The sequence below is a fragment of the Gigantopelta aegis genome, chromosome 8, assembly GCF_016097555.1.
Source record: "Gigantopelta aegis isolate Gae_Host chromosome 8, Gae_host_genome, whole genome shotgun sequence".
Taxonomy (NCBI): Eukaryota; Metazoa; Mollusca; class Gastropoda; order Neomphalida; family Peltospiridae; genus Gigantopelta; species Gigantopelta aegis.
The window spans coordinates 14,665,309-14,685,472 of NC_054706.1; the positions used below are offsets into that span (position 1 = coordinate 14,665,309).

Here is a 20,164-nt window from a genome sequence, read left to right on the forward strand (position 1 = left end):
AAATTTTTGGGGAAAAAATTTATTAATTTACTCCTTTATTGAAACTCCTTTTTAAAAATATTAAAACTTAATAAACATGTTATTCAACCTTTTCACTTTATTGAAATGTTGATAACCGATCCATCCATTGGGCCCCCTTGATGAAACCTGGTTTTACCAAACTTTTATGGGATTTTTAGAATTTGAGATTTAAAAAATCATACCATTAAAAACCCAACCGGTGGGGCCCTGTTTTCGTTTTTATATTTGTTACCAACTTTAAAGAACCCCAAATGTTTTATTTGGTAACCAATTAAAGCCCGAATTTAAAAAAAAAAAAGTGTTTTTTAAAAATTTAACCCCAAAATTAAGTTTACATGAAACAAAAAATTTTTGGAAGGTAATAATCCCGTGTTTTAACTTTTTTTTAAAATAGAAAAAAAATATTTAAAGGGTAGTATCCTATCATTAAAATAGATATTTAGTAGCTAACAGTGTACTCCTGTCATTAAAATAGATGATTTTAGTAGTTAACAGCATACTCCTATTATTCAAAGAGATATTTAATAGCTAACAGTGTACTCCTGTCATTAAAATAGATATTTAGTAGCTAACAGTGTACTCCTGTCATTAAAATAGACATTTAGCAGCTACAAGCATACTCCCATCATTCAAATATATATTTAGTAGCTAACAGCGTACTCATGTCATTAAAATAGATATTTAGTAGCTAACAACATACTCCTGTCATTAAAATAGATATTTAGTAGCTAACAGCATACTCCTATCATTAAAATAGATATTTAGTAGCTAACAGCGTACTCCTGTCATTAAAATAGATATTTAGTAGTTAACAGCGTACTCCTGTCATTAAAATAGATATCAAGTAGATAACTGCGTATTCCTGTCATTAAAATAGATATTTAGTAGTTAACAGCGTACTACTGTCATTAAAATAGACATTTAGTAGTTAACAGCGTACTCCTGTCATTAAATTAGATATTTAGTAGTTAACAGCGTACTACTGTCATTAAAATATACATTTAGTAGCTAACGGCATACTCCTATCACTAAAATATATATTTAGTAGCTAACAGCGTACTACTGTCATTAAAATAGATATTAGTAGCTAACAGCATACTCCTATCATTCAAATAGATATTTAGTAGTTAACAACATACACCTGTCATTAAACTAGATATTTAGTAGTTAACAGCGTACTCCCGTCATTAAATAGATATCCATTAGTTAACAGCGTACTCCCGTCACTAAAATATATATTTAGTAGTAGATAACAGCATACTCCTATCATTAAAATAGATATTTAGTAGTTAAGAGCGTATTACTATCATTAAAATAGATATCTATTGTAGTAGTCAACAGAATACCCCTTTCATTAAAATAGATATTCAGTAGTTAACAGCGTATACCTGTCATTATAATAGATATCCAGTAGTTAGCAGCGTATACCTGTCATTAAAATAGATACCCTGTAGTTAACAGCATGCTGTTTTCATTATAATAGATATCCAGTAGTTAGCAGCGTATACCTGTCATTAAAATAGATACCCTGTAGTTAACAGCATGCTGTTGTCATTAAAATAGATATTCAATAGTTAACAGCGTACTACTGTCATTAAAATAGATATTCAGTAATTAACACCGTACCCGTCTTTAAAATAGATATCCAGTAGTTAACAGCGTACTCCTGTCATTAAAATAGATATCCAGTAGTTAACATCGTACTCCTGTCATTAAAATAGATATCCAGTAGTTAACAGCGTACCCATCATTAAAATAGATATCCAGTAGTTAACAGCGTACCCATCATTAAAATAGATATCCAGTAGTTAACAGCGTACTCCTGTCATTAAAATAGATATCCATTAGTTAACAGCGTACCCATCATTAAAATAGATATCGAGTAGTTCACAGCGTACTACTGTCATTAAAATAGATATCCAGTAGTTAACAGCGTACTACTGTCATTAAAATAGATATCCAGTAGTTAACAGCGTACCCATAATTAAAATAGATACCCTGTAGTTAACAGCATGCTGTTGTCATAGTAAGCGTAATCATTAAAATATATATCCAGTAGTTAACAGCGTACTTGTCATTAAAATAGATATCCAGTAGTTAACAGCGTACTTTTAGTCATAGTAACAGCGTACTCCTGTCATATATATCCAGTAGATAACAGCGTACCCCTCATGCAAAATAGATATCTAGTCAGCGTACTATTAAATAGATATCCAGTAGTTAACAGCGTACTCCTATCATTAAAATAGATATCCAGTAGTTAACAGCGTACTCCTGTCATTAAAATAGATATCCAGTAGTTAACAGCGTACTCCTGTCATTAAAATAGATATCCAGTAGTTAACAGCGTACCCATCATTAAAATAGATATCCAGTAGTTAACAGCGTACTACTGTCATTAAAATAGATATTCATTTAAAGTAGTTAACAGCGTACCCGTCTTTAAAATAGATATCCAGTAGTTAACAGCGTACTCCTGTCATTAAAAGATATCCAGTAGTATCGTACCCATCATTAAAATAGATATCCAGTAGTTAACAGCGTACCCATCATTAAAATAGATATCCAGTAGTTAACAGCGTACCCATCATTAAAATAGATATCCAGTAGTTAACAGCGTACTCCTGTCATTAAAATAGATATCCATTAGTTAACAGCGTACTACTGTCATCCAGTAATTAACAGCGTACCCATCATTAAAATAGATATCCAGTAGTAACAGCGTACTATTACAGTAGTTAACATCGTACTCCTGTCATTAAAATAGATATCCAGTAGTTAACAGCGTACCCATCATTAAAATAGATATCGAGTAGTTAACAGCGTACTACTGTCATTAAAATAGATATTCAGTAATTAACACCGTACCCATCATTAAAATAGATATCCAGTAGTTAACAGCGTACTCCTGTCATTAAAATAGATATCCAGTAGTTAACAGCGTACTCCTGTCATTAAAATAGATATCCAGTAGTTAACAGCGTACCCATCATTAAAATAGATATCCAGTAGTTAACAGCGTACCCTGTCATTAAAATAGATATCCAGTAGTTAACAGCGTACTCCTGTCATTAAAATAGATATCCAGTAGTTAACAGCGTACCCATCATTAAAATAGATATCGAGTAGTTAACAGCGTACTACTGTCATTAAAATAGATATCCAGTAGTTAACACCGTACCCATCATTAAAATAGATATCCAGTAGTTAACAGCGTACTCCTGTCATTAAAATAGATATCCAGTAGTTAACATCGTACTCCTGTCATTAAAATAGATATCCAGTAGTTAACAGCGTACCCATCATTAAAATAGATATCCAGTAGTTAACAGCGTACCCATCATTAAAATAGATATCCAGTAGTTAACAGCGTACTCCTGTCATTAAAATAGATATCCATTAGTTAACAGCGTACTACTGTCATTAAAATAGACATCGAGTAGTTCACAGCGTACTACTGTCATTAAAATAGATATCCAGTAGTTAACATCGTACTCCTGTCATTAAAATAGATATCCAGTAGTTAACAGCGTACTACTGTCATTAAAATAGATATCCATTAGTTAACAGCGTACCCATCATTAAAATAGATATCGAGTAGTTAACAGCGTACTCCTGTCATTAAAATAGATATCCAGTAGTTAACAGCGTACCCATCATTAAAATAGATATCGAGTAGTTAACAGCGTACTACTGTCATTAAAATAGATATTCAGTAATTAACACCGTACCCATCATTAAAATAGATATCCAGTAGTTAACAGCGTACTCCTGTCATTAAAATAGATATCCAGTAGTTAACATCGTACTCCTGTCATTAAAATAGATATCCAGTAGTTAACAGCGTACCCATCATTAAAATAGATATCCAGTAGTTAACAGCGTACCCATCATTAAAATAGATATCCAGTAGTTAACATCGTACTCCTGTCATTAAAATAGATATCCATTAGTTAACAGCGTACTACTGTCATTAAAATAGACATCGAGTAGTTCACAGCGTACTACTGTCATTAAAATAGATATCCAGTAGTTAACAGCGTACTACTGTCATTAAAATAGATATCCAGTAGTTAACAGCGTACCCATAATTAAAATAGATATCCAGTAGTTAACAGCATACTATTGTCATTAAACTAGATATCCAGTACTTAACAGCGTACTACTGTCATTAAAATAGACATTTAGTAGCTAACGGCATACTCCTATCACTAAAATATATATTTAGTAGCTAACAGCGTACTACTGTCATTAAAATAGATATTTAGTAGTTAACAGCATACTCCTATCATTGAAATAGATATTTAGCAGTTAACAGCGTACTCCCGTTACTAAATAAATATCCATTAGTTAACAGCGTACTCCCGTCACTAAAATATATATTTAGTAGTAGTTAACAGCATACTCCTATCATTAAAATAGATATTTAGTATTTAAGAGCGTATTACTGTCATTAAAATAGTTATCTATTATAGTAGTCAACAGAATACCCCTTTCATTACAATAGATATCCAGTAGTTAACAGCGTACTGCTGTCATTAAAATAGATAACCAGTAGTTAACAGCGTACCCATCATTAAAATAGATATCCAGTAGTTAACAGCGTACCCATCATTAAAATAGATATCCAGTAGTTAACAGCGTACTCCTGTCATTAAAATAGATATCCAGTAGTTAACATCGTACCGATCATTAAAATAGATATCCAGTAGTTAACAGTGTACAGATCATTAAAATAGATATCCAGTAGTTAACAGCGTACTCCTGTCATTAAAATAGATATCCATTAGTTAACAGCGTACTCCTGTCATTAAAATAGATATCCAGTAGTTAACAGCGTACTCCTGTCATTAAAATAGATATTCAATAGTTAACAGCGTACTACTGTTATTAAAATAGATATTCAGTAATTAACACCGTACCCGTCTTTAAAATAGATATCCAGTAGTTAACAGCGTACTCCTGTCATTAAAATAGATATCCAGTAGTTAACATCGTACTCCTGTCATTAAAATAGATATCCAGTAGTTAACAGCGTACCCATCATTAAAATAGATATCCAGTAGTTAACAGCGTACCCATCATTAAAATAGATATCCATTAGTTAACAGCGTACTCCTGTCATTAAAATAGATATCCATTAGTTAACAGCGTACCCATCATTAAAATAGATATCCAGTAGTTAACAGCGTACTCCTGTCATTAATACACACACACACACACACACACACACACAGAGAGAGAGAGAGAGAGAGAGAGAGAGAGAGAGAGAGAGAGAGAGAGAGAGAGAGAGAGAGAGAGAGAGAGAGAGAGAGAGAGAGAGAGAGAGAGAGAGAGAGAGAGAGAGAGAGAGAGAACTATTAATGATACTGATAATTAATTACAGTGAAACCCTTCAAAACCGGAGGTGATCCGACATAACTTTGTGTTTCTATTATGCGTCATTATATAACTTTAACAGCACATATAATTTTGTTTAACAAAATGTTGTTTTGTAAATAGAATACATGTGCAACTGGAGACTATTGGTGGTATTAAATACCATATTTAGTTCGGCGTTGGCTCCGACGTCGTACACAGAGCTGTGGAGTTGACTATGGTGACCTGCCTGTCTCTCCCAGGTGCCGTGGAAATCATACGTCATCAAGCTGATGAAATCCACGTAGCTGAAAAATAAGGACAATGCAACACACGTTACACAGACGGTACAAAATTAGCTCTGACGCATGTACGATACAATAATAAACAAGGACAATATAACACACTTTACACAGACGGTACAAAATTAGCTCTGACACGTGTACGATACGATAATAAACAAGAACACTATAACACACGGTACACAAACGGTACAAAATTAGCTCTGACACGTGTACGATACGATAATAAACAAGAACACTATAACACACGGTACACAAACGGTACAAAATTAGCTCTGACACGTGTACGATACGATAATAAACAAGAACACTATAACACACGGTACACAAACGGTACAAAATTAGCTCTGACACGTGTACGATACGATAATAAACAAGAACACTATAACACACGGTACACAAAACGGTACAAAAAATTAGCTCTGACACGTGTACGATACGATAATAAACAAGAACACTATAACACACGGTACACAAACGGTACAAAATTAGCTCTGACACGTGTACGATACGATAATAAACAAGAACACTATAACACACGGTACACAAACGGTACAAAATTAGCTCTGACACGTGTACGATACGATAATAAACAAGAACACTATAACACACGGTACACAAACGGTACAAAATTAGCTCTGACACGTGTACGATACGATAATAAACAAGAACACTATAACACACGGTACACAAACGGTACAAAATTAGCTCTGACACGTGTACGATACGATAATAAACAAGAACACTATAACACACGGTACACAAACGGTACAAAATTAGCTCTTACATATGTATGATACGATAAAAACACGGACAATATAACACGTTACACAGACGGTACAAAATTAGCTTTGACGCATGTACGATACGATAAAAATCAACATTTAACGAAACAAATCCACGTGTTCATGGATGACAAAGCTGCAGTTCATCAACCACGTGCTGTATGTTTTAATGACGTTATAAACAAATGGCGTCATGTTGACATTTTTGACGTTACCGTAAGAGGTACATACATTGTGTGTAACGTCAAAACGTCATTACGACACTCCCATGACCAGCGCGAGGTACTGGGGGCTGGGCCCATATTTTCCAAGCAATCTTAGAGCTACGATATCGTAACATTACCGTAGGCTATGACGTCACTACAGCGTGTACGGTAGTGATGTCGTAGCCCACGAGGGAAGGAAGGAAGGAAATGTTTTATTTAACGACGCACTCAACATATTTGATTTACGGTTATATGGCGTCAGACATGTGGTTACGGTCTACACAGATACTGAGAGAGGAAACCCACTTTCGCCACTTCATGGGCGACTCTTTTCGATTAGCAGCAAGGGATCTTTTATATGCACCATCTTACAGACAGGGTAGTACATACTACGGTCTTTGATATACCAGTCGTGGTGTACTGGCTGGAACGAGAAGACAACAGAGAGAGAAATTAGTACAAAATCGTGCAGTTGACATAACCATTGCACCCAGAATGACAGAGAACATCGGCCTTGACTTCAGTCCCAGTTGCCACATCTTGTCCAACAAGGATGGGTTCTGTTTTGTTTTTGATGTTTTTTGTGGTTTGTGTGTGGGGGTGGGGGATATGTGGTGGGGGTGGGGGGTTTTTGTGGGGTTGGGGGTATGTGTGTTTTATGTGTATTGTTTGGGTTTTTTGTGGAGTTCTTTTCCTTCTTTTTTTGTTTCTTTTTTTTTGGTGGTGGTGGTGTGGTTATTATTAGTATTAATGGGACATACCCTACTTTTTTTAAAACACTAAGACATATTTTTTGATAACTGAAATCATACTTTACTTTACTTTATTGTTTAGATTATCCATTTCCGTACATTTGAAGTGTTTTTGATCATCCTGGCGTTTTTAATAGCACAAAATGCATTTCTCATATGTTTAAAAAACGCACGTGCGTCTAAGAAGAAACAGTTATGGAGTCGTGTTTTAGTCGATTTTTAGAGGGTATTTCACCATTTCAAAGTCACAGACTCATATTTCACTCATTTGTAACTTTATCCAAACGTGTTACAGGTTTGTAGATTAACTAAACTTAGTGTTAATTTTCACAGGTTGAAACTAGGGTCTGTCCCTTTAATTTTGTTTACCAGATGTATTGATACATTTACGAGTTCATTAATACTAATTTCAGTGTTTAATTTAAAGAGCTTAGATATCAAACGTTAAAGACAATGAACTCCAGATTACCTGCCGATTTTATTTCTTTCGTAGCTGACATCGCTGAAATATCTCCCGGCATTCACTGCGATCGCTAGTTCGAGTCTTGGTTTTCCGGTACTCGCCGCCTCAGCGTCAAACGCATTCCGGACACGCTAAAAATAGAATCGACTATTGTATTATGTAAATTAAAACTTCCACACATTGTCAGGCTTGGCCAAAGAATGAATGAATGAATGTTTAACGACACCCCAGCACGAAAAATACATCGGCTATTGGGTGTCAAACTATGGTAATGCAAACAAATAGGCTTGGTCAAAGAGTAAGTACACGACAGGCATTGTTTAACTAAGATGGCAATACGGATGTTAAAGAAGCAATATCGGTTCATCATACAAACTGTGTGCCGTAGTATGCACATGTCATACAGCATTGGTAAAATGAGTCTTTTGAAAATATTATTACACGGCTGAAGCAAGTAGACATTGGGAGGGGGGATGATAGATAGGAAGGCGCAAAGAAACGTTTCTAGAGGGTTCGGGGGTCGTGTCCCCCCCCCCACCCCACCACACCCCCACCCCGCTCCGCCGTGCCTGTATTAATTACAGAAGGCTTTATGAAGTAAAATAGTACAACTCTCTTTCATTTGAGATATAGCACTTTATATTTCTTTATAGGTCTACCGATGAAATGTTTGCATAAAGCGAACATCGCTGGTTTGATGTTGGAGAGTTGCTTGCCTAACTACCTGCCACCCTCTTTCTATACACACACCAATCAGAATCCACACCTTTCCTATAGAAAGGATGTGCACCAGCAGTATTCAAAAGTACAATAGCATGTACAGTGAAACCTGCTCTAGATGCCACTTGTATTAACGAGCCACCTGTGTTAAGAGGCCATAATTAAATTAAGTTTATTCTGTCAAATCATCTAATATAACTGACCTGTATTAAGCTGCCACCTGTCTTAAAAGGCCTATTTTTAATACTCCGTTTGGTGGCTGCTGATATAGAATACTATATTATTTTATTTATTACAAACCAACTGCAAACAATCCGCAACGCAGAAGTAAGCAGATGTCGAGACCTACTCCACGTTATTTGTCTACGAATTGGGTCAGCAAGTGATCTACGTCACGCTCACGTCATGCCAATATTACTAGTTAGATATTGAGTAATTGTTATGACATGAGTAATATCTTACACTGGTGTGTATTAAAACACTGTATTATACGGCAATACACTTCTGAAATATCTAGTCGACAAGGATATTATATCTCTCTTTCTAAAGGCGACGCTACACGACACGAGTGTCTCGTACGAGAATAGCCACGAGAAAAGCCGATTGTGACAAGACAAACATTGTAAACGATTTCATCGGTTTCTGTGCAATCGACTATTCTCGTATGAGGCACTCGTATTGTGTTGTGTCACCTTTAAAGAAAGAAACTATTTGTATCAGGGGTGCAGAAAGTACTCCCCCGCTTGTCAAATTCGTATACAAATTGTGACGGACGAGTTGGAAAATACAACTACCAGGGTGGGGTTTTTTAGCGGGGTTTTGTATGCCAGGTGTCCTTAATAATGATTTTGTCAAATATATATATCATTTGAAGTGAAGACCGTGTATATTATAATACTGTACATTTCAGTAGGTTCTGGTCCGACGGGCTAGTGAAATACTTTCCATTTCTGCACCCTTGTCACTTAAAGGGACATTCCTGACTTATCTTATTTCCTAAAATATAGTTTTTGTCGTACGTACGAAATTATTCGAAGACAAAACCCAGTTTGGGCTTCTTACACATATATAATTACAAACTTTCCGAATTTATACGATTTACTGTATTCTGATTGGCTGACGTCACTAAAAAACCAAGCGTTATCCTTCCATAAACCTCATAAAAATACGTCATCACGGAAGACCAAGATCGATTGGAACTATTTTTAGCTGGATGGGCGAGAAGCCCAATGACCCAGTTCGGTGATCGTTTTAAAAATAGAACAAGAAAGTGACCTGTTTTCTCGATTAAAAAAATAAGGGAAACTGGATGAGATATTCATGTTATAAATAAATAAAAATTACAATATATATATATATATATATATTTTTTTTTTTTCTGTTAAAAAAAACCCTCCAAAACATCCAATAGTATGTATACATGCATTCCTACGCTTATTTACAGAACATGGTTGACGGTAAGACCGAAAGAAATTATTTTCGAGTGTTTTAAGGTACACTTCTTGTACTGTTTGTAATTATAAGACGACCAGAAACACACTGAATATACAGACACTGATATTATAAACAAGAAAATATATTTAATATGCAAGTTTAATTGTAGAAATATTTTATTAGTCGGAAATATCTTACAATGCAGCAAACTCAGGAATGTCCCTCTAATGATCATCTCACCAACCTGTAAGAATATCGAGAAGCGTTGTTTGTCTGATGCCGGCGATCCCCGACCCACAGGGTACTCCCAGTCGACGTCGAGGCCGTCGAGACGACGTTGTCGCAGATAGGCGATCACGTTGCCCGCCCACACGTCGATGCCGCCGTCGGTGGCCGCCACGGCAGAAAACAGTGCGGGGCCGTGCGTCCAGCCTCCGACTGCCAGGAGCACCTTTAAGTTGGGGTTCTGGTTCTTCAAGGCTAGGATTTGCGCAATCATTGCTGGGGATACAAATATACAACAAAGATAAAGTTTGTTTTGTTTAACGACACCACTAGAGTACATTGATTTATTAATCATGAGCTATTGGATGTCAAACATTTGGTAATTTGCACATATAGTCTTAGAGATAAAACCTGGTACATTTCACCATTATTAGCAAAGGATATACCAGTCGTGGTGCACTGGCTGGAATGAGAAATAGCCCAAAGGGCCCACCGACGGGGATCGATCCCAGACCGATCACGCATCAGGCGAACGCTTTATCACTGGGTTACGAAATATACAAGAAGAATGAAAGATGAAAAGGAAAGGAATGTCTGTTCAATGACACCTCGGCATATTTGTTAACAAGCTGCTGTTGGCTTCGGCTTATTTTAGGCTAATAGTTCAACAATGATCTTTCCTGACAGAAACGATTGTATATTAGTATATAGAAAAGAAGAATGAAAAAAAGGGAAAATAATTTCGTTTAACGACACCTCAGCATGGCTGTTTGGTGTTTAACACGTGGTTATTTCGACACTTGGTTGAAAGAATTCACTACCGCCACATAGGCTACTCCTGTCGAAAAAGAAGCAAGGGATCTTTTATATGAGCCTTTTTCGTAGACAGGACTACATACAACAGTAGCAGTAGTAATACAAATAGTATTATTGTTAAGATGATGATGTTGATTGTTATGTTGATGGTGATGATGATGATGATGACGACGATGATAATCTTAAATGATGCTAATAATGATGATGATGATGATTGTTATGTTGTTGATGACGATGATGATGATTGTTATGTTGTTGATGACGATGATGATGATTGTTATGTTGATGATGATGATTATGATGATTGTTATGATGATGACCACAATGATGACGATGAAGATGATGATGCTAGTGATGATGATGACGACGACGATGATGAATGTTATGTTGTTGATGATGATGATGATGATTGTTGTGTAGTTGATGTTTTGTTGTTGATGATGATGATGATGATGATGATGATGATGAATGATGGTAACTGTGTATCTTACCGTCATCGTTTGGTTCATATCTTGTGATGCTGATAGCGTCGGGTGTCACCTTGGCGAAGGCGTACAGAATGTGGGTGCACAGGTGCGGGTCGATGCTGGAGGGGACGTATCTGTAGGGGTCGGCTTTGTACTGGTACCAGTTTGGAAAGTAGCATACAACTTTGTAGTTGCATGGATTCTGAGCTGTTGTGAGGGATATGAAACAAAAAAGAGATATCGTGATACATGTATATTTTACTGGCATGATCATATCATCGACTAAAGTAGGATGATATTGTGGAGCATGGCGAAGATGTTTGTTCATTCATTCGTTCATTCATTATTTCATTCATTCGTTCGTTCGTACGTTCATTCGTTCGTACGTGCGTTCGTTCGTTCGTTCATTCATTCGTTCGTTCATTCGTTCGTTCGTTCGTTCGTTCGTTCGTTCGTTCGTTCGTTCATTCATTCGTTTGTTCATTCGTTCGTTCATTCGTCCGTTCATTCATTCGTTCGTTCGTTCATTCATTCGTTTGTTCATTCGTTCATTCATTCGTTCGTTCTTTCGTTCATTCATTCGTTCGTTCATTCATTCGTTTGTTCATTCATTCATTGATCCATCCATGCGTTCGATGCGGTTTTTTTTACGTTCAGTGATTCATTCATTGTGGATCACAGCGAAGTTGTTCATCCTTTCGTTCGTTTATATTGTTTCTTCATTCATTCATTCTTTCATTCGTTCATTTGTCTTTTATGAAATCATTTCTCTTTCATTTATTCATTCATTTTAATCGATTTCGTCCTGAAGTCCAATTAAGGTTTTTAAGCGCGCTGTCATGGGCAAACACCTCAGCTATCTGGGTCGTCTGTCCAAGTCGGGCGTTAATGTGATCAGTTCGGTTTACAATATCATAATTATTACTTCATCGTACCTTGACAAACAATGGAAACTACAATCAGAAAGTAGCTACAAAAAATTACAAAATAGCAATCAATTCGGTTTACAAGATCATAATTATATATAATTATTACTTCATCGTACCTTGACAAACAATGCAGGCAACAATCAGAAGTAATCCACACACAGTCCACATTTTCATGTCTGAAAAACAAAATGAATGATACTGCACTTTTTTCACATTATTATCAAATGGTGTCAAAGGACATTAGCGTAGGCCTACTACCCCCTTAGTATTGGAGCAAATCCTCAAATTCGGGCAAAAATGATACAGCTATTCGGGCAAATTGTGCAAACCTGAGGCCTTTTTACCATATATTTTCATCATTGTACGCATTTTTACATGAATGATACTGCACTTTTTTCACATTATTATCAAATGGTGTCAAAGGACATTAGCGTAGGCCTACTACCCCCTAAAAAAACAGATGTTATCCAGATTCGGACATGTTCGTTTAATTCGGGCAAACACCAGCCTTCCCCGCTACAAAATTGGAGCCCGCACGCCTATGTCAAAGAACGAAGACGTGGTGTGACTTTGGAGATTACAACCCCTGCAATTAAGAAAATGTCTTCAGTAAAAAAAAAATAATAATAATAAAAATAAAAAATACCATGCCGTGGAAAGTAAAAACTTCGCAGCATTACTGATTGTCATGTGAAATTGCAAGGGTTGAAGGTTACGTGTAGAATATAATGTACTAATCACGTTGGATGAATCTATTAAATAAATCAACGGTATCATTTAAAGGGACAGTCCTGAGTTTGCTGCAATTTTTAAGATGTTATCTACTAACAGACACCTTTTAACGATTGTAATTATATATCAAATATATATTTCTGAAAAAATATTAGTGGCTGTATATTAAACGTGTTTCTGGTCGTTCTAATATTTGTACTAGGTAAAATTTCATTTTATTTCCTAAAATGTTTTTTTTTTCGTACGCACGAAATTATTTGAAGACAAAATCCAGTTTGGGCTTCTTACAAATATTAAGACGACCAGAAACATATTGAATATACAGACACTGATATTCTAAACAAGAAAATATATTTAATGTGTAAGTTTAATCATAGAAATATTTTATTAGTCGGAAACATCTTACAATGGAGCAAACTCAGGAATGTCCCTTTAATGGTTAACTGGTCAGATGATGAAAAGTAGAAACGTCAACCGTTTAAAAAGACATATAGAGAGACAGAACGAGAGAGGGGATGAGAGAGAGAGGCGGATAAAAATAAATACAATACAATCTAAAATATTATTTTATGACATACCTTCAAAAACGAGATATATGCCTTGAACTTGTTTGTTCTGTTAAACCTATAGATATTATTTAAACAAACGTCTTTACCGTACTTATAGTGTTTTACACGTACCTATTTGTCTGACAACTGTGTCTCAGTTCTCGTCTAATACTGCTTCATTCGGCAACACTCGGGCCTTTTAATCGAGCAGCTTTACCGGATCGTGTTACCGGGTGCAGCGCATCGACCCGTTTGACAACCCGGATGTGACTTCCCATTGGGCCCGTACAGGATAGATATCGTAAATATCAGTCCCCCGGTGACTGTCAGTTTGACAATTATATATACTCGGTGTTCTTCAAATTATGGGCTGGGATTTTGCTCAGTCGGTTGGGCGCTCGCTTGAGGTGCTTGCGTCGAAGGATCGAACCACATTCAACTGATTGGTTTTACTCTCCTTCTAACCAGTGCACCACGACTGAACAAAGGCCGTGATGTGTGCTTTCCTGTCTGCTAGAAAGTGCATATAAAAGATCTCTTGCTGACTACGTGCCAGAATTACCAAATGTTTAACATGAAATAGCCGATGATTAATTAATCAATGTGCTCCAGCGGTGTCGTTAAACAAAAAAACTTTTTGTTCTTCTTTAAATTATAATAGTGTCATCCATATTTATTCCATATTCTTTTCATGATGTTTAGTTTTCTTTTGCATTATTTACATGCACTTATTTGGAGGATGGGGGTTCTGTTATTTATGGGTGGGGTGGGGGTTAATAAGTGGGTGTGGATATTGGTTTAAAAACTACTTTTACTATAGTATACAGACAAACGTAGTTACGGAGGTGGAACAAAATTGTTCCGTGGCATAATTTTCAAATGCTATTATGTTTATCTCGAACAAGCATTTTCTCGAAGCGAGCTTGTTGTTTCGGTCCCTTCAGCATTGCTTGTTGTTCTTATTTCTTTTCTTTTTTGCCGGGATTGAGCTCCTAACAGTGCCCCATGACTGGTGCATCAAGGTCCATGGTATGTACTGTCCTGTTTATGAAAAAGTGCATAACATAAAAGATACTTTGTTACTTTTCAGTTTGAATAGCTTGTTGCAGCAGTGTCACGTGTTAATATAAAAAAAAATCCCTTGTTGCTTTTTGTGATGAATAGTCTCTCTCTCTCTCTCTCTCTCTCTCTCTCTCTCTCTCTCTCTCTCTCTCTCTCTCTCTCTCTCTCCATGTGTCGAAATAACCATGTTAGCCACCAAAATATGGGATTGGTTTAAAATGTGTTCGCCGCCCCCCCCCCCCCCCTTTTCAAAGTTATTTCTCAAAACGGATCTTAGTGATGTACTGTAGCCTTTTTGTGAAGTATGTGGGTTCTCATCCAGATATATTTAATAACTTAGTACCTAGCACTGCACTTTAAACAGTGTAGATCTGTTTGATTTGTGAACGGTATTCGTGCGACCGCGATATCATTATTACCGCCTCCATTCCCCTCGCCCCCATCAGATACGACCATGAAGCCCCCATCAGATACGACCACGTAGCCCACACACTGTCACTGCAGTCGAGACCGAATGTTTAAATATTTTCTCAAACCCTAACATTAAGTTAAATAGTATATAACATCTTTATCCAGTACGTACAAGGATGGGTTTTCTGTTGACACGGGGAAAACAGACAATTTTCAACCACGATTCGTTATTGATTCGGATACAGTTATGACCCCCGGGCCACAACCTTTGACACAGCGTGTTTACACTTTCTGAGTCTGAATACTTTTGAAACGAAAGAATAGACACACAAATTTGTTAATAGCTAAGGGGAAGTTTAATCTTGAAAACGTACTGTAGCGTTTATTTCTACTGTTTGTTTAGGATACGCTAGGCAATATTGTCATGGAAGTCTTTTCAGGCCTTGGGAAATATATATATGTAGCCTATACGATTTCTTATACTTAGTATAGTTATTATGTACAGGTGAATATGATGGGTCTTTCAGGTGACGTGCTATGTTTCTGTCACTGAAGTGAAGTTTTGACAAAAGAATTGAACTAATATGAGTAATATGTGTATGTTCGTAGTCGCCTTTGACGTAAGCGTGACAGATAACACGCACGTAGTTGGGGTCGATTCTTAAAGTCATCGTGCTCCAGTTATTTTATTTTTTTAATTATTTCCTTGTATTTTGCTTTTTAATGGGGGTTTTTTATTACTTTATTTTATTATTTTATTTTATTTTATTTTTTCATTTTAAAGTGACTGTCTCTATATTAAATATATTTAAAGTTATTCAAGCTTCATTATATTCCTAATATTTCTTCTTCTTTTTTTCTTTTTCTTTTTTATCCTTTTTTGTATGTACGATATTACTGGGAGATAAAAACAAATGTATTTAATACGTAATCTGAGTCGTTAAAAAGTCTCTAGCAGTCGGAGACGTGTAGTAATGACAGAAAAAAGAAAACCTGCTTCATTTTCCATTAGCAGAAAGGAATATTTCATATGCACCATTCCAGACAGAACAGCACATACCATGGTCTTTGATATACCAGTCGTGGGGTTATATATGCACCATTCCACAGACAGAACAGCACATACCATGGCCTTTGATATACGAGTCGTGGTGTTTGGCGGGATGCGTAGACACCTGATGAGTCCACCGAGGAGGTTCGAACCTACAAACTAAGCACTCCAGGCGAGCGCTCTACCGACTGGGCTAAATCCTGTACCTCAGAAAAAACCGACAAGACTTTCTATGTCAAATCTTTGTCCCGGTTTCACGTAAATAATAACTAAATATAATCCTTCCCACATGGAACGCCTTTTTTCATACTATAGATTTTACTATAAGTTATTTATTTCTGAACCGATCGTTTTCTAAATTACACACAAAAATAGGTTGGTGGTTTTTTGGTGGTTTTGTTTTTGTTGTTTGTTTTTGGTGGTGGTGGGGGGGGGGGGGGGGGGTTTGTTATTTCCAAAACATTTTTACTTTTCTCTAAAAAGTCAAACCAGAATGAAATTATTTACAAAAACATTTTTGTAGGAGGATGGGACGGACTATAGGTTATCTTTCAAAGTAAATCATGACAGGAAATTCCAAATCAAATAAGCTATAAATATCTGTTTGGAACATATTTTCGAAAATAATAAGTCCTTTTCATTTCACACTCGAAATAAACAAGAGGTGCTTTATTTTGATTTCTAACCCGGATGTGAGATGTTTACAAATGAAATTGTGATTTGCTGAATCATATCTTTACTATACACGTTTTCCGCCGAGCCGTGTATTATTGTAATTTTAGGATCACGAAATGTCCACATGACATAGATTTCCGCAGTGTGATAGACAATATGATTATATCTCTTGTTTTGTTGGAAACAATGAGGGTCCACGTTTTTGTAATCCATTATGTACACGTCGTCAGTTTTGCGATGGTAGGTTTGTATTTAAGTGCCATAATCACTCTTTTTTCATGATATATTAGTCCCCTACCGGTTCAGTTGGAAGAAACTATAGGTTTTGTCTCCGTTCTGCCTGTCTGTCTGTCTGTCCATCCGTCCGTCTGTCTGTCTGTCCGTCCGTCTGTCTGTCCCAAATATAGTTTTCATGACTCTTTTTCACAATGTCTCAATATACAAACCTTAGCCCTAAGATCACTTTAAATGTATAATTACCTAATGCACTTAAGTGATCTTAGTGCTAAGATGGCTTCTTGGAATGGGGCCCTGACCTTTAACCACAGCAATCGGCAGTGCCGTGGAGATTTCCGCGGTGTTCTCAGTTTTCCGCGACAGTTATTAAATTTTACCTTCGAATCTTCAAATTTCTATGTTTCTTTTCTTAGTTAATTTTTTTTTTCCTTCTAATTCTAACAAATTAAACTCCTCTCTTACGTATTAACCGCAAAAAAACAGCCGTGGAAAAAGCCTTGTTTACTATTTTTTCACGGCATATTCCCCTCCCCAAAAATTTTTTCATTTTCTTAATTGTCAGAGTTGCGATATCATATTGAGTTGAACGTTTTGTGTATATCTTTATGTGGAGTTACAGACCAAGTTTGAGTTTCATGGGATTTGGTTGATTCTATGAATCAGCCACTGCCAAATAGATCCTTTACTGGACAATATGTCCTTTTGACTGCCCCAAAGAGGACTGCCACTAACAGACTAGTTTACTAAATCAAAACTAGCACAGGACAGAGCTTGTTGGAATAAATACAGCTGTGATGACATGCACTCATGAATCACTGTCATAACAGTGATGATATCAGGTGTTCGCGAAAGATGAGCATGTCCTGCCCCACCGGTGATACCCGTCATGCGTACCGCCACCACAGCGGTAAAGTCTATTACTTCATCTAAAACGATGAACAAATAAATGTGCAAGTGTTTCACCAAAGACATAAAAAGATAAACACAAGTTCAGCCATACATTTTTGTCAGAACATGTATATTAACGTTTTGAAGCGTTTGTTATATATTAAATTACTGGGAAATCTGTTATATCACATTACTGGGGAACCATTTATATTAAATTATTGGAAAATATGTATGTTAAATTACTGGAATGGTGGTAGTATTTATATCCGTGGTGTTTATGTCGATTGATACGTTGCTGGTAGGAGTTTTAGCCACATGTTACTATTGTCGTCTATGGGATTTGATTTGGTAGTATTATATTATATTAAATTACTTGGACATGTGTTATATTAAAGGTCTACATTTATCAAAAACGTAATTCACTATTGTTTGGTATCTATGTATACCTTTTACAATATATATGAAGTATCAATAAAATAAATTTTTAAAAATGTACCCGTTTTTAATATATTCGCAATAAAAGTCGCGTTTTTCTCATCGCTTGCCAAAAAGCCTCTGAACTCCAAGAGTCAAGTCACGTGACCCCGTGACTCGCTAACCGGCATAACATGAACGCGTGATTCGCAGCCTTTCGGTCATTTTACATGGAAGTGGAACACGTGTATTTTTAAAACGCGAAAATGTTATTCTATTGAATTGAATTGTATGTTTGGAATATTATTTTGAAGATATCTTTCAAAAAAAAAAAAAATCCCACATTTATTGTTTTAACATATACAGTCAGACCTCGTTACAACGAACGTCGTTACTGCGACATTTACACCATCCGACCACAAATTGTCGGGAACAAACGTACATCATTGTTATTCTGTTCATTATAACGGAATTGAAACCTTCCGACACCGACAAAGCAAATTATGAACAAACGTGCATCCTACGTCTGAAAACACCTCTTTACAACGACATTACATAATCACAGATACCGTAGCATATTGGCAGTACACACACAACCACTTAGATTCCTTGATCTCGTGACTGTGTCACATGCTACGTGTCTGCGAAAACACCTGCTTTTGCAAATAAGCCTTTAGTTAACGACATTACTTCGAACAATAAAATCACATATTTTGATACCGGTAGTAGATATTGGCAGTAATGATTAAACACACACAACCACTTAGATTCCTTGATTTACTCGTGACTGTGTCACACAGATGCTGTCCGAGCTACCGATGTCTGCGAAATCTGTAGACATGTATTGCTTTTGCAAATAAGCCTTTAGTTAACCAATTAAATGATTAACTTCGAACAATAAAATCTTGCTATTTCATATTTTGGATTAAACGAAACAACCCAGTACCAATCGTAGATGTCCTGTAACCACGCCACCGAGGCTTTAAACTGACGATGAATGCGCCTTGTTTAATATATTTAATTATGTTTTTTAAAAACATATTTTATGTATGTACGTGTATTTTTTTTTTTTTTTAATAATACACATGTAATTGCAATACATTAATTATTTAAATGCTATCCAGTCATCAGTTAATATTAATTAGTATTTTTTCTAAAAAATAATTTTCCTACATTTTTTTTTTTAACATATATAAATGCATCGTGTTGAGGTGTATCTTTGTGCCAAATATGAACAATGTACACCTCGGCATTAACATTCAGGCTTTGTTTTTGTTACCGGGCGACGTCCGGGCTCCGTGCTGCAAATAGGCTGACCGCATTTGGTTCGACGGATCATCGTCGGTGTACTACGGTTCAAACTGATAGGGAAGTACCCCTAACGGATTTTCTCCTTCTTCCTCACCAATCGAGGTAGCATTAGAATAAATAGACAAATGCGACAAGTCCGAAATGTCCAGACTAACGTCCGATAAGAATGAGCTATTTTCCGAAGAATCATTACATGCTGTCGCCATGCTAACCTACTAATGAATGAGTGGAATTCACCTAATGCAACGTCACAGGTCAGATGCGGGTCAAATCGACTGGATCAGTGTTTTTTTCCCCGAGCGTTTTACAAAAAGTCGCTTTATTAATAATTGGGGTGGTATTTTTGTTTTTTTATGG

The 20,164-nt window shown here is 36.2% G+C and overlaps 1 protein-coding gene across 1 annotated transcript in view; it reads right to left on the reverse strand.

Annotated features, from left to right (window-relative positions):
• LOC121379490 (chitotriosidase-1-like) overlaps positions 1 to 12,768 on the reverse strand; it is a 15,405-nt gene extending 2,637 nt beyond the window's left edge. The window contains exons 1-7 of the mRNA XM_041508134.1: positions 12,595 to 12,768; positions 11,574 to 11,756; positions 10,286 to 10,542; positions 7,894 to 8,018; positions 5,564 to 5,687; positions 5,178 to 5,217; positions 4,384 to 4,391 (exon numbers count right to left, since the gene is read on the reverse strand). Of these exons, the coding sequence (XP_041364068.1) occupies positions 4,384 to 4,391; positions 5,178 to 5,217; positions 5,564 to 5,687; positions 7,894 to 8,018; positions 10,286 to 10,542; positions 11,574 to 11,756; positions 12,595 to 12,652 (795 nt within the window). The 5' untranslated portion in view covers positions 12,653 to 12,768. The remainder of the gene's footprint in view (positions 1 to 4,383; positions 4,392 to 5,177; positions 5,218 to 5,563; positions 5,688 to 7,893; positions 8,019 to 10,285; positions 10,543 to 11,573; positions 11,757 to 12,594) is intronic.
• Positions 12,769 to 20,164: the final 7,396 nt, after the last annotated feature.